The sequence below is a fragment of the Canis lupus genome, chromosome 12 (genome assembly GCF_003254725.2).
Source record: "Canis lupus dingo isolate Sandy chromosome 12, ASM325472v2, whole genome shotgun sequence".
Lineage (NCBI taxonomy): Eukaryota > Metazoa > Chordata > Mammalia > Carnivora > Canidae > Canis > Canis lupus.
The window spans coordinates 72651816-72664266 of NC_064254.1; the positions used below are offsets into that span (position 1 = coordinate 72651816).

Here is a 12451-nt window from a genome sequence, read left to right on the forward strand (position 1 = left end):
TGTGTCCTGGTCGGGGGTCCCAGGGAGACACGAGGGCCTTGGTCGGCACACGGTCACATATGAGGTGTGTGTGGGTCATGGGGCCTGCACGTCTGAGCATGGGGAGTGTTGGCGCTGGAGATGGATGTGGGAGACGTGCCCACGTTGGGAGGAGGACGTTAGCGTCAGGCTGTCCATGGGGGCCCCTGAGAACAGCCCCCTCAGGACGGCAGGGAGCTAGCCGGGAACACGGCCCCAGGGGCAGGGCGCCCGGGCGGGGGGCAGGCAGGAGGACAAGGATGAGGGCGGGCGAGCTGGACTTGCACTGGAGCAGGTTCTGGAGAGTGGGGCCTCCTCACGGCGGGGCCTGGGTGGGGGGGCGAGGCGGGAGGGCTGCCCCTGGGCTGAGGGCCGGCCGGGTGCAGGCACGGGCACTCGGACACCCGAGGGGGGACAAGGACGTGTCCCCCTGGAGTATGGCCCACGGGGTGCACATCTCTCGGGGCTCATGTGGCCTTCCCTGACCCTGCACGCCCCCAAGGGCTGCGGAGAAGCCCCAAGAATGGAGCAGTTGACCGCAAAGTGGGGGGTCCAAAGGGAAGTGATTGAGAAATTATCAGCACCCCCAGCCCTTCAGGACTGTGACTTTATTTCTGATTTAATGTGTTTTTCTTGGTTTAGAATTTATTTTTAGTGCCTGATAATGAAAACTGTAGTAGAGGTTCCAAAAATGCCCACGTCTGTCGGTGGAATTATCCTCAGCACGCTTTGCCAGCCTTCCGGCAAAGACGGCGTTAACATAAGGACTCGTGGCCCATCTATTTAAAGTGCTCACCTGGCGCCGCGTGTTTATTTTCGTCATGCCCAGAATTGCTGTTGTGCATGGGATAGCAGGAAAAAAATACATCTTTATTTTCACCAACTTCTAACTGAAATTCCTCATTTCCTTTAAGACAGAGTCAACAAATCACAGTAATAATAGCAGCAGCTGCATCGGTGTCACCCGTAGGAATCTTGGAGGATCCCATGTCTCGTTATAGTTGTAGAAACCAGTGTGTGTCCTTTGCCGTCGTCCTTGTGCCCAGATTAGTCACTATACCCGCTGCTCTCTCTTATTATCTAGAGATAATACAGAGGGGCGCCGGGGGGCTCCTTGGTGAAGCATCTGCCTTCAGCTCAGGTCGCAATCCCAGCCAGGGTCCTGGGATCGAGTTCCACGAGGGGCTCCCTGCTCCGCCGGGGAGTCTGCTTCTCCCTCTCCCTCTGCCCCCACTGCTTGTGCGCACTCGCTCACTGTCTCCCTCCAAGTGATTGGATAAAATCTTAATAAATAAATAAAAATAAAGATATACAAAGAAATGGGTAAATTCTTACATTGTAAATTTATGTTATTTTTAAAACTATAGTTCTTTATGATTAATTGTCTTATAAGCTTATTATTTTATTGTTTGTATCTAATGTTACTCTGGGACAGATCTGTAGGTTTTTTTTTCCAGGCTGCCAAAATTGTTCATGATAATGAAAGTATTGAGAATCCTGGTAGAGACCAAGTGCTGGAGCTGCCTTCCAGAGTGGGAGACGGAGGTAGTCTGGATGCATTTTCCTGCTAAAGACAAATAGAAAACCTAAAAAAAAATTTTTTTTAATAAATCTTAAAGTATCAGATGGCTAAAAGAGTCATAAAGAATAACTAAGTCAAGATTATAGAAAACAAGCCCAGGAAGATCAGCCGAGCGTTGGGAGTCACCTTTGCTCCAGACTCTGCCTGGTAAGAAAGGAGAAAACATAACTGGCCACGGTCAGGAGTAGACCAGGTGTCACACAGGCCGTCGCGAGCAGAAGGGTTAGCGGAATGCCCCAGGCAGCCTTGCACACAGATCGAGCAGGGGAGCCTTAGTGGACCAGAGCCCCCAGAGCACAACGGCTGCAGCCCACCCATTATCTAATAGTCTACACAGCCAGATGACCGCTCAGGGGATCTCGTTCATAGTTTTTAAAACTCTCTCCAAAATACATCTGTAGCCCAGTTGGTTTCACTGGATCCACCTATCAGCATTCAAAGAATTTTTAAAAATTATTTTAAATTTTTTTTAGCATTCAAAGAATTAATACCAGTTCTATGCCTTGTCTTCCAGAAAGTATGAGAAGATGGAATACTTCCCAGCGAGGCCAGTACTACCCTGATTCCAAAACCAGATAAATGAATTAAAAAAAAAAACAAAAAAAAAAAAAACACGTCAGGCCAGTGTCCCTCACGAACATACAGAAATCCTTCACAAAACGTTAGTAGGTCATACCAAGCAATGTGTAAAGAGAAGTATATACCATGAGCAAGTGGGGTGGTTTATTGCCGGGATGCATGGCTGATTCAGAATTCAAATATCTGTGTAATTCTGTCCTCGGCTACTGAGGAAAATCACATGATCATATCAAGTATTCAGAAAAACCATTTCACAGAATTCAAGAGCCATTTGTGATAAAACCCCAGCAGAGTAGGAAGAGGGGAGGGGACCCTTTCCAGCTCGACGGAGAATATCTACAGTTCCCTGCAGCCGACATGACGCACGCCAGTCAGCACCGCGGGCGGCCCCCCGGGACTAAGGCCCGATGTGCCCTCGCGCCGCCCGTGGAGCATAAGCACGGAGCCCGCGCGTGTGGCCTGTGCCCTGAGGTGGGAAAGGGATAAGAGGCATCCAGATCACCTGGGACAGAACGGTCCCACTTTGCAGACGGCACGACTCTGCACACAGAATCCCAAGGAATCTATCAGAACACTTGGTGAGTTCAGCAAGATCTCAGGCTGAAGATTGGCACAGAACAGACAGACCACGCTTGCGTCTCTGTATACTAAAATGTAAAGGGTAACAGCACTTAGCTTGTTCCTCACAGACGTGGACAGTGTCTGTGTGCTGAGAAGCACGAAATGCTGGCGGAAGCAGTCAGAGGCGGCTTACGTTCCCAGCCAGGCGGACACGCCGTCCTCACGGACGTCGGTCCCGCAGAGCGTCCCTTCTACCCGAGCTGGTGGACAGTTCCTAGCAAAATCCCAGCAAGGCTTTTGTTGTTATTGATACGACAAGATTATTCTAAGACTTCTATGGAAGAGCAAAAGAACTAAGATGCAGCCAAAACGGTTCTGAAAAGAATAACAACGCGGGAGGAACATAGCTGGTAACAGAGCTTGTTCCGGGACTACACCCGTCAAGACCTGGAGTGGCTGCGCGTCGGAGACCCAAGCGGGCCACACAGGCCCTGCCACCCGCCTGGCGTTGGCGAAGCACAGACGTCTTGTGAACAGGTGGTGCTGGGGCAGTTGCACAACCACGGACAAAATAGGAGTCATGACCTTCACCTCCCCACTCGTGCAAAAGATTAAGTCGAGTAGAAGACTGAGCTACATGCAGAATGTGTCATACAGAACTCGGGCAAAACACAGAAAACTTAGGAATCTGGGCCTGGGTAAAGAATTCTTAGGTTTCACATCAAAAGCATGATACATAAAAGAAAATTATTAAGTTGGACTTCATCAAAATTAAAAACCTTTGGTCTGTAAAAATAAGGAATGACAAGCTTCGGAATGGGAGGAAATATTTGTCAACACACGTCTGACAAAGGTCCTGTGAGGAGAAAACACGAGGAGCCTCAAAACTCAGTAGTGAAAACCAAACCGTCCGCTCAGAACGTGGGCAACAGACAGACATTTCACTGGGAAAGGTGTTGGCCTGGAAGCAGGTGGGCAGCCCTGCGGCGTTCACTGGCGCCACCACGAGGGGCGAGGGGCCAGCGTGCGGGTGTCAGAGCAGCCAGACGGCGCACGGCATCCTCGCAGCCCGTCTCCTCCGCGAGGGGGACCGCTCCGGGTGGGTGCGCAGGTCTTGAGCGGCTGAGTGCGCCCTTACCCCGTGCCCCGGCACCCCAGCCCCCTCTTGGCATTTGTCCCACAGAAACGAAGACCTACCTGCTCCCCCTGAACCCGGAGGTGAGCATTCTCAGCAGCTGCACATGTGACGGCAAGAGCCGGAAACAAGAAAAATGTCCTTAAATAGGCAAACGCTCAAACCAGCTGGCCCATCCACACTGCGGGGTGGGGGGGCTTGACACACGCAGCCGCGTGAGCGCACCTCGGGGTTGTGCGGAGGGAGGAAGCCGCTCCCCCCGCGGCCTTGCTCTCGGAATGCCACGGCTGGAGGGTGGGAGCTGGGGCGGGGCAGATGACTCCAGTCTGCACAAGGAAAGGCTTTGCGGTGGTGGAGCAGCTCTGTATGGGACGGTGCTGCCCACAACTGCACGTGCCGCAGGCGTCGCATAGCACACACCCCACCACGTCTGCCCCTGTGGAAGGGCCTGTTGCCTGTCCTGTGCCGTCCTTTGGAAGGGAGGGGGTTAGCACTACGGGGAACGACGCTGCGTCCATGGGGCCTTCCATACGATCTCAGCAGCTTCCTGTGACCTGTCCTCACTGCAAAGCGAAAATCCCAAACCAGCCGTGTAGTGCCCAGCAGATAGACAGCTGAGATGGAGGGACGGACACCCAGACGCTGGTAGGTGAGGGCACGGGTGAGCTGTGCCGTCAGCCGGAGAGACTGGTGTGGTGAGCGGGGACTTAGCTGCTCGGTACCAGGAGCGCGTCGTGACTCAGCATGGGCAGCTCCAAAACCACTCGAGACGAAGACTGGCGGGACCACGAAGAGAAACACCTCGGAGGCAGACCCGAAAACAGGGCTCAGCACCCTGGCCCTGTGGGCCAGATCGGCCTGCAGCCAAGAACGGTTTTTACATCTTTAAAGTGTTGTTTCTAACAGAAGAACGTTCAACAGAGATAGTACGAGGCAGCAGAGCCTAGAGCGATCCCGTCTTGGCCCTTTACGGAGACCGTGTTGAGTCCTGCTGCAACCCATCTGGGCGCTGCAGAGCATGGAGCAAGCGGAGGGGCATCCTAAGGGCCAGCGTCGGGGCAGACCTCGTGGGCAGAGAGCTGCTCCCAGAGTTGCCGGACGGCGTGCGCACGCGGATGGCTGGCCTGCACCCTGCGGTGCTCGTGGTGTCCCAGCCGCACGCTCAGGCCGTCCCTCTGCCTTCGGACCACAGTACAAATGAGCTGGAAACCAGCAACAACAAAAACCAACTCTCCCAATTACTTGAAAGTTAAATAGTATATTTGTGACTCATGGGTGCAAATAGAAAGTCACAGTCGACGTTATGAGACAATTCAAATGACAGTGAAAATAGTAATATTGAAATTAACAGATGAAGCCAAAGGTCATTTTTAGAAGTAAATTTATAGCATTAAATGAATGTGTTTGAAAAGAAGAGACGTCGAGAGCCTGTGAGTGGATGTCTCTCAACCTGAAATGAGCAGATCAGACCCAAAGGGGGTTCGATAGCTGAGCAAGAATCCATAAAGGGGAGGAGAAAACACAAGTGGCCCCTATGAGGAATGAAAGGGGGCGTCCTTGTAGTCACGTGGGCACTAAAGGGGTCGTCAGTGGAGCCGCTACTCTTGGATTTGGCCCAGGTCCTGATCTCAGGGTGGTGGGATCGAGCCCCACGTCGCACCCTGCGCTCCGCGTGGAGTCCGCTTGGGATTCTATGCCCTCCCCACCCCCGTTCTCTCTCTTGCAAATCCATAAAAATCTTTAAAAAAAAAAAAAAGATATGAGAGGATATTAGGAACACACTATACCAATACATTTAGGATATTAGGTAAAATAAATATATTCCTTGAAAACTATAACATAACATGACTGAACTGAGAGGGTAGAGAATCTAAATGGTTCTGAATCTACTGAAGACGTCGCCTCTGAGGGAAGCCACAGACCCCGATAGCTCCCGGCGAGCACCCCCAAACCTGGGGAAGAGGCAGCGTCAGGGCTGTCGATCCAGCAGAGCCTGGTACCAAAGACTGAGGCCACGTGAAAGTTACAGGCCATCCTGTTGCATGAGAATAAATTCAGAACTTCCAGACGAAATATTAGCAGATCGAATGTGGCAATATGTAAACTTGGTACAAAGTCGATTCAGCCTCTGAAAACCAGTGTGATTACCCATAACAATAAGAAAAAGCGTATGTTTTTGTTAATGGATGCAGAAAAAGTACGTGGTTTAATTCACTACCTGCTCATGATGAAAACTCAGTAAACTCAGGCTGGAAGGCGCTTCCTTCACGTCGGAAAGATTAAGATCTCCAGCAGAGAGCGTAGGTAATGGCGAGGTCCTGAGAGCTTCGCCTCTAGAGGGAGTGAGTCGGGGTACCTCCGTCCAGCACCCCGGTGAGGCTGGGAGCTCTGGCCAGAAGGGCAGGCCGAGGAAGAAAGTAGAAGGTACAGGGTCTGGAAGAAATCAATGAACTTTATCATCTCTGACGGAGGGCATGACTGTGGACGGAAGGTCGTATCTACAGAGCAGGCCTTCGCACTGGTGACCAAACTCAGCGGGTGCTACACACGGTCAGTACACACAACCCACACGTATTCGATAAAACGGTAGCAAATAAAAGTAACCCCTGATATTTTATGTTTACACTAACGTCAAAGAAAAGGCATGAAATAGCGAAAAATAAGTCGTACAAAATCTCCACATTGACAGGCAGAAGATCTCTGAAAGGACCTAACTTGAGCAGACTCCCCGTGTAAAGGTGCCCGGAGTCCCCCAAGCCGTGCGCGGGATCCCAGCATTGCCCGCGCAGCCCACACGGCGGCCCCAGGGTCGGGCAGCGCTCGGGGCACGAGCAGCCTCACCCGGGGCGTCACCCGCAGGAGCCAGAGCCGGCGGCGTCCTGGGGAGCTCCCCGGCCTGGAGAGTGTGGGGGCCTGGGTGGTGCTTGCCTTCCGGGGGAGGCCGGCGGGGGCACTGGTTGCACGGTTGGCACGTGGGGCCCTGGCACCTCATCCATGACTTACTGTAAGGCAGGTCCGGGAGGACGAACGCCAACACGAGCAAGAGCTGACGCCATCGGGGACGATCCGCGCCCTCAGAGACGCCCGGGTGCGAGGAGGAAAGCCGCCCCTTCCGTGTCAGGGCCCCTGTCCCACTGGCTGGTCTGACTGAGCCGTCCCTGGGCCCGGGAGCCAGGGCGCCGGCCCACGGTGGGGCAGGGGAGGGGGCTGCTCGCAGTGTGCAAGGACGAGGACGTTCTGGAGCGTGCCTGCCCGGTGCCGTGTGCCCAGGGCATCTGACAAACAGTGTTTGATTGCAGTTCAGTTAAACTCCGCTGCCACTCACAGCTCCTGGCTCCTGGCGGGGGCAGCGTGGCCCTCGATGGCCCCATGGCGTGTGCCCTGAACACGGGACGGCAGCCTGTCCCTGTTGCTGCCCCTGCTGGAGGCGCCCGCCGAGCACAGGGCCCAGCACGTCCGCCGTGACCAGACCCCTCTGTGCTCGCTCTTTTTAGGACAGTTTAAAAAGTTGTAGTTTTACACTTTGGTTAAACCTTAGGTTAACTCTGGGGTAATCGCAGTTCATGGAAACTTTCTTCAGACGATGATCAGTTTCCCTTCGGTGACCTGTGAGGGGTAGGACGTCCATGACTTTGGTCACGGTTTAGGTTGGCTGTGACCTGTACTGGACGCGCAGTGACGTCCGGGTAGCCACGGTGTATCTGAGCAGCCCGGGTCAGCCAGACGCGGATGCACGGCAGCTGACCTCATTGACCCAGGCCTGTGGCCACTTGCTGGGTACGAGTCTGTGCGTGCGGTTGCCGGCGAGGACCCCGGGAGCGCGAGCGGCCGCTGGCACTCACCACGGCACAGCGAGAGTGTGTGTTTGACAACAAATATTCTACATCCGTACGACCTTAATTCATAGAAAGTCATCCGTTCAGCAACCCTCCGAGGGATCAGTGCTTGTAATTGAACGGCTGAGCGTGGTTTTGTAGAACGCAGTGTGACCCACCACTGTCTCCGATGGCACCTTGGATCCTCTTCCTCTGCTGCGCTGTTAGGTTTTCAGAGGTGCGCACACCCGCAGCACGCGCCTTGCGGCTTGCCCTGGCCGTGCCGCGCTGACCTGCTGTGACTGTGGCTCGGGGCCCGTGTGTGTCCACAGGCCTGGCGGGTGTCCGGGTGTGCACGTGCTGCTCCCGTGACCCGCGGGGCTCCCAGGGGCTGCTGGGCACAGCGCCGAGGCGCAGGGTGTGCGTCCCCACGTGTGTGACTCCCCGTTCTCTGTCTGCGCCCCGCAGCTTGACTACATTGACTCCCGAGCGGTGCAGCTGGGCTCCCTGCTGGTGCGCGGCCTCACCACCCTGGTCCTGGTCAACAGCGCGTGCGGCTTCCCCTGGAGGACGAGTGACTTCATGCCCTGGAACGTATTCGACGGGAAGCTCTTTCATCAGAAGTACCTGCAGTCGGAGAAGGGGTACGCGGTGGAGGCTCTCGTGGAGCACAACGTGAGTGCACAGCGTTTTCCTGCTCGGGAACCAGGGGTTTGAGGTGCCCAGAGCCCGCGGCCACGCGTGGGGCTGGCTGTCGCAGCGCAGGGCGCACGTGTCCCCAGGCTTTGGAATTTAGCACAGTTAACGCTGACAGCTGGCGACGTGGCTGAGGTCACCACAGTTCCGAGGGAGGGCTGCAGTACCTGCAGGGAGGCAGAGGCACGGACGGGGAGGCCTAGCGTATCTCCTGGCGTCCCCCAAGTCCTGCCACCCGGCTCGAGTGCCCAGCTGCTGAGCGATGGCGAGGAGCACCGTCCAGTCCCCCCGGCCCTCTCCACCCTTCTCGAATTGAGGGGACTGCGGCCCCAGAGCTGCCTTGGCAGACGTCAGACCAACTCAGTAGGAGTCACGGCCGCTTTTACTTGACAATACTCCCTACAGGCTCCAGTCTGCAGGGGCCGTGGCTGCCGTCGTGACCCTGGGAGGTCTCCGGGGGCTTGTGCCCGGCTCTGGGAGCGTGTGGGGACAGCTGCAGGTGTGCGAGAGACCCTGCGGCCCGAGGGCACCCACCAGGTGGGGACAGAGCACAGGAGCGTCACGTCGGATGCAAACCTTCAGAGGCGTGCTGCAATCCCTGCTCCTCGGCCCAGCACATCCCGGGGTGTCCCGGGGATTCAGGAGCAGCTGGTGCCGTGTGCAGGTGGCCGCAGGGTCACGAGGGAGGGTGGTGCTCAGGTGGCGCTCATGCCCAGGCATGGAATAGTAAAGGGTCAGCGGTGCACACCCCACGCGGTGGTCCCATGTCTCAGTCACAGCCACATGCAAGGTGACCGCGGGCTCACAGGTGCGGCTTGAAAGGGGTGAGGCCGATGGGGCCACGTGTCAGCCGTGAGCTCGCACCGAGGCAGGCCGTCCCTCGCCCACAGCTGCTTCTCCCAAGGGGTCACGCCCAGGAAGGGCTGTGGTGGCCTGGGCGTTGCCAGGGAACCACGCCCTTTTGGGGCGAGCGCTGAACCCAGGGAAGGGCTGGGGCGGGGCGCGGAGGCCGTGCGCGGCCGGGGCTCCATGTCCCCACGGCCCGCGCTGCTCACGCGTCTGCTCTGCTTGCAGAGGTCCCGGCTCACCAGGTTCCACGCGCTCAAGTCGGTCGTGTGCAAGGCGTGCGCAAAGGAGAACAGGCGCATCGTGAGCCGGCAGCACTGGCGCTCGCACCAGCCAGGTGGGCACCACGGGGCGCAGGCGCGGGGGCGGGAGGTGCTCGGCCCGCAGGTGAGCGGCAGGTGGAGGCGCGGTCCCCGTCCCCGACCCCGACCCCGGGAGAGGCCGCGGAGGGCCGAGCGGGCCGGGCCCTGCACCGTGAACCACCGCGGCCACGGGGAGCTGCCCTGTCCCGGATGCACGCAGCCCCATGGAAGCCGGCGGAGGCCGCGGGGACCGGCCTCGGGCCACGGAGGCCACAGACGCCGCAGGCGCGGGCAGGAGGGGCGCTCCCGGTGTTTCCAGGCTTTCATCCTCGGGAAGGGGCCGCCGTGGGCCGGGGCTCCCATGGGCCAGGGCTGCCATGGGATGGGGCTCCCAGGTGACCGTCTCCCGTGGGGCGGGGCTCCCGTGGGCCGTGTACCCTGGTGGCCCAGGCCTGCCCCACCGCCGTGTGCGGGGGCCTAGTTAGTTGAGCTCGGAAGTGCTTCTGTTCTCATTTCACGCACGTTGCTCCTTAAGGTAGAGCAGCTAGCGTGGGGGCTGCAGGCGGCTGTGGTCACCTCCAGGGAAGTGTCCCCAACGGGTCACCTGAGCCCCCGCAGCAGGGACGGGGAGCTATGCTGCTGGCTCCCTCGACTGTGCCGCCGGCCGGTGTGGGCAGCAGCGTGTCTCACCCACCGGCGGCAGAGAAGCTGGCTGGGTCCGTCCTCATGCTGATGAGTCCAGTTCTTTCACGTCCCCCTCCCTTAGGGCCTGTGCCTGTCACCCGCAGCCCCTCCTCCCTGGGAGAGAGAGAGCCCTCCTGGTTCCTGCCCCCGGCCACCCGCGGGGGCTCGTTCTGAGGGCTGCCGGGTCGCGAGGTCACCACCAGGTGCTGGAAGGAGAGTGTGGGGTCAGAGAGGGGCTTCCTTCCGTTTCCCGGGAGTCACAGACCCCCCTTGTCCTGCCCACTTGTCAGCCCGTTCCCTTTGTCCTGCCAGCTGTGCGGGGTCAGGACTGGGGACCTTGCAGCTCAGATGTGCAGCGTTCTGGTCGCGGCCTGTGGTAGGAGGTGTCGGAGCTCGGGAACGCTGGGTGGTCGGGTGTTTGGACAGTGCGGGGAGGCCGAGCCCCGGGACCCACCACCTGCCCGGAGCCCCCTGCACCCCCTTCCCCCTGAACCACTGGGACCCCTACCTGACCCCCTGAGCCCCCTTGCACCCCCTGAGATCCTCCTATGCACCCAGAGCCCCCGGCACCCCCCTGAGCCCCTGGAACTCCCCACCTGCCCAGAGCCCCTGGGACCCCCTGCCTGCCCAGAGCCCCCTGCACCCCCTGCCCCCCTAAGCCACTGGGACCCCCACCTGCCCCCTGAACCCCTGCACCCCCTGCCACCTGAGCCACTGGGACCCCCACCTGAACCCCTGAACCCCCTGCACCCCCCGCCACCTGAGCCACTGGGACCCCCACCTGAACCCCCTGCACCCCCTGCCACCTGAGCCACTGGGACCCCCACCTGCCCCCCCTGAGCCCCCTGCAGCCCCTGGGACACCCCACCCACTGGAGCCCCTGGCACCCCCCTGAGCCCCTGAGCCCCTGGGACCCCCTGCCCGCCCGGAGCCTGAGCACTGCTGGTGATGAACCGATGACCGACCAAGGGCCCTGCTTTGGGGTGGCCTAGAGCACCCTAGTTCTGGCCCAGCGTCGGCCAGTCTCCTGGTCTGTCGCCTACACAGGGTCTCCTGGGGGATGGGGTCTTCTGGAGGACATGCTCAAATGCACACAGCCCCCGCCCCCATCCCAGCCGGGGCCCCTCAGTCCACATTTTTCAAGGGTTTCCCCTGTGCTTTAAGGACCAGAATTTTGAGAAGCGCAGACCTGGTGCCGCCTCGCTGCTCTGAGAGATCACGTGTCATCTGGGGTGAGGCCTATGGCCACCTCCTAACGTGCCGACGTGTCCCCACAGGCCGCTGGGGGAGGCAGGGATCTGGCTCCCACAGGACGAGCTCTGGCTGCAGCCGGGCAGACCCAGGACAGCACTGGAGGGACTCGGGACCAGGTAAGAGGCCACGGGGTGCTCCTGGGGGGCTGGCGACGGGCTGCTGCTGGGGCAGCGGGTCACCTTGACACGTAAGCAAACACTGAACATCCTGATACTCCCACGTGGTTGCTTTGTGAAGGAGACCAGCGATCTCCAAGCCCGGTGCTGGTGTCCCTCTGCTCCTGCCGCCTGGTTTATGCGTCAGGACTCTGTTCTTTATCATCTCAGAGCAGGGCTCTTGTGACCGTTGCGGGCACACGCGTCTTTCCAGTGAAGACAGAGCATTGTGACGTCTTCTACATTCTGGTTTATAAACAAGACCCTCCTGGGTGATTGAGGAAGTAAAACGCGTCCTTGGCTTGCTCCCTGGGTAGCACAGGTGTCTGGTTTCCGTGTGTGAAGCGGAGTTTCATACGCAGCAACTTACATTTTAAATACACAGGAACACCTCACTGGTATTTAGGTTCAGAGTTCCTTAGGGTGTTCAACGCGTAGCTGTGGGGACTTCGTATTACCTGAGGCGTACGGTTTTATCCTTGCAACAGACTTCACTGAAGGTGGCTTCTAGCGAGCTCCAAAGTGGACCCTCCCATCCTAGTCTGCGTCGTCTCCTGCCTGCTGTGCGGCGGGCCCTGCACCTCTGCCCTCATGAGGCCGCTCAGGGGAATCGGAGACTGTCTCCGGGGGTTGCCTCTTCTTCTGGCAGAAATTGGGGGTCCGCCATTAGCTCAGGGTAGACCAAAGCTCACACTGAGCACCCCTGAAACGCTCATCCCTGGGGACAGAGAAGTCGAGTAAGGGTCACAGCTGCTGTGCTTTGCCCTGGTGTGACGTGCAGAGCCCACCTCGCCCGTCCTGCCACCTGCTAACACATGGGGCTC

The 12451-nt window shown here is 58.3% G+C and overlaps 1 protein-coding gene across 13 annotated transcripts in view; it reads left to right on the top strand.

Moving 5' to 3' along the window:
• FAM120B (family with sequence similarity 120B) overlaps positions 1-12451 on the top strand; it is a 90785-nt gene that overhangs the window by 53907 nt on the left and 24427 nt on the right. For 12 of the 13 annotated variants that reach the window (XR_003135852.3, XM_035698014.2, XM_025444851.3 and 9 more), the window contains 3 exons: positions 8159-8365; positions 9461-9569; positions 11496-11588. Coding sequence is in view for 12 of the 13 variants with exons in the window: in XM_035698014.2 (XP_035553907.2) it covers positions 8159-8365; positions 9461-9569; positions 11496-11588 (409 nt within the window). In the remaining variant the exon portion in view is untranslated. Of the gene's footprint in view, positions 1-8158; positions 8366-9460; positions 9570-11382; positions 11589-12451 lie in introns of those variants that run through there. The other variant, XM_049092482.1, reaches the window with a different exon arrangement.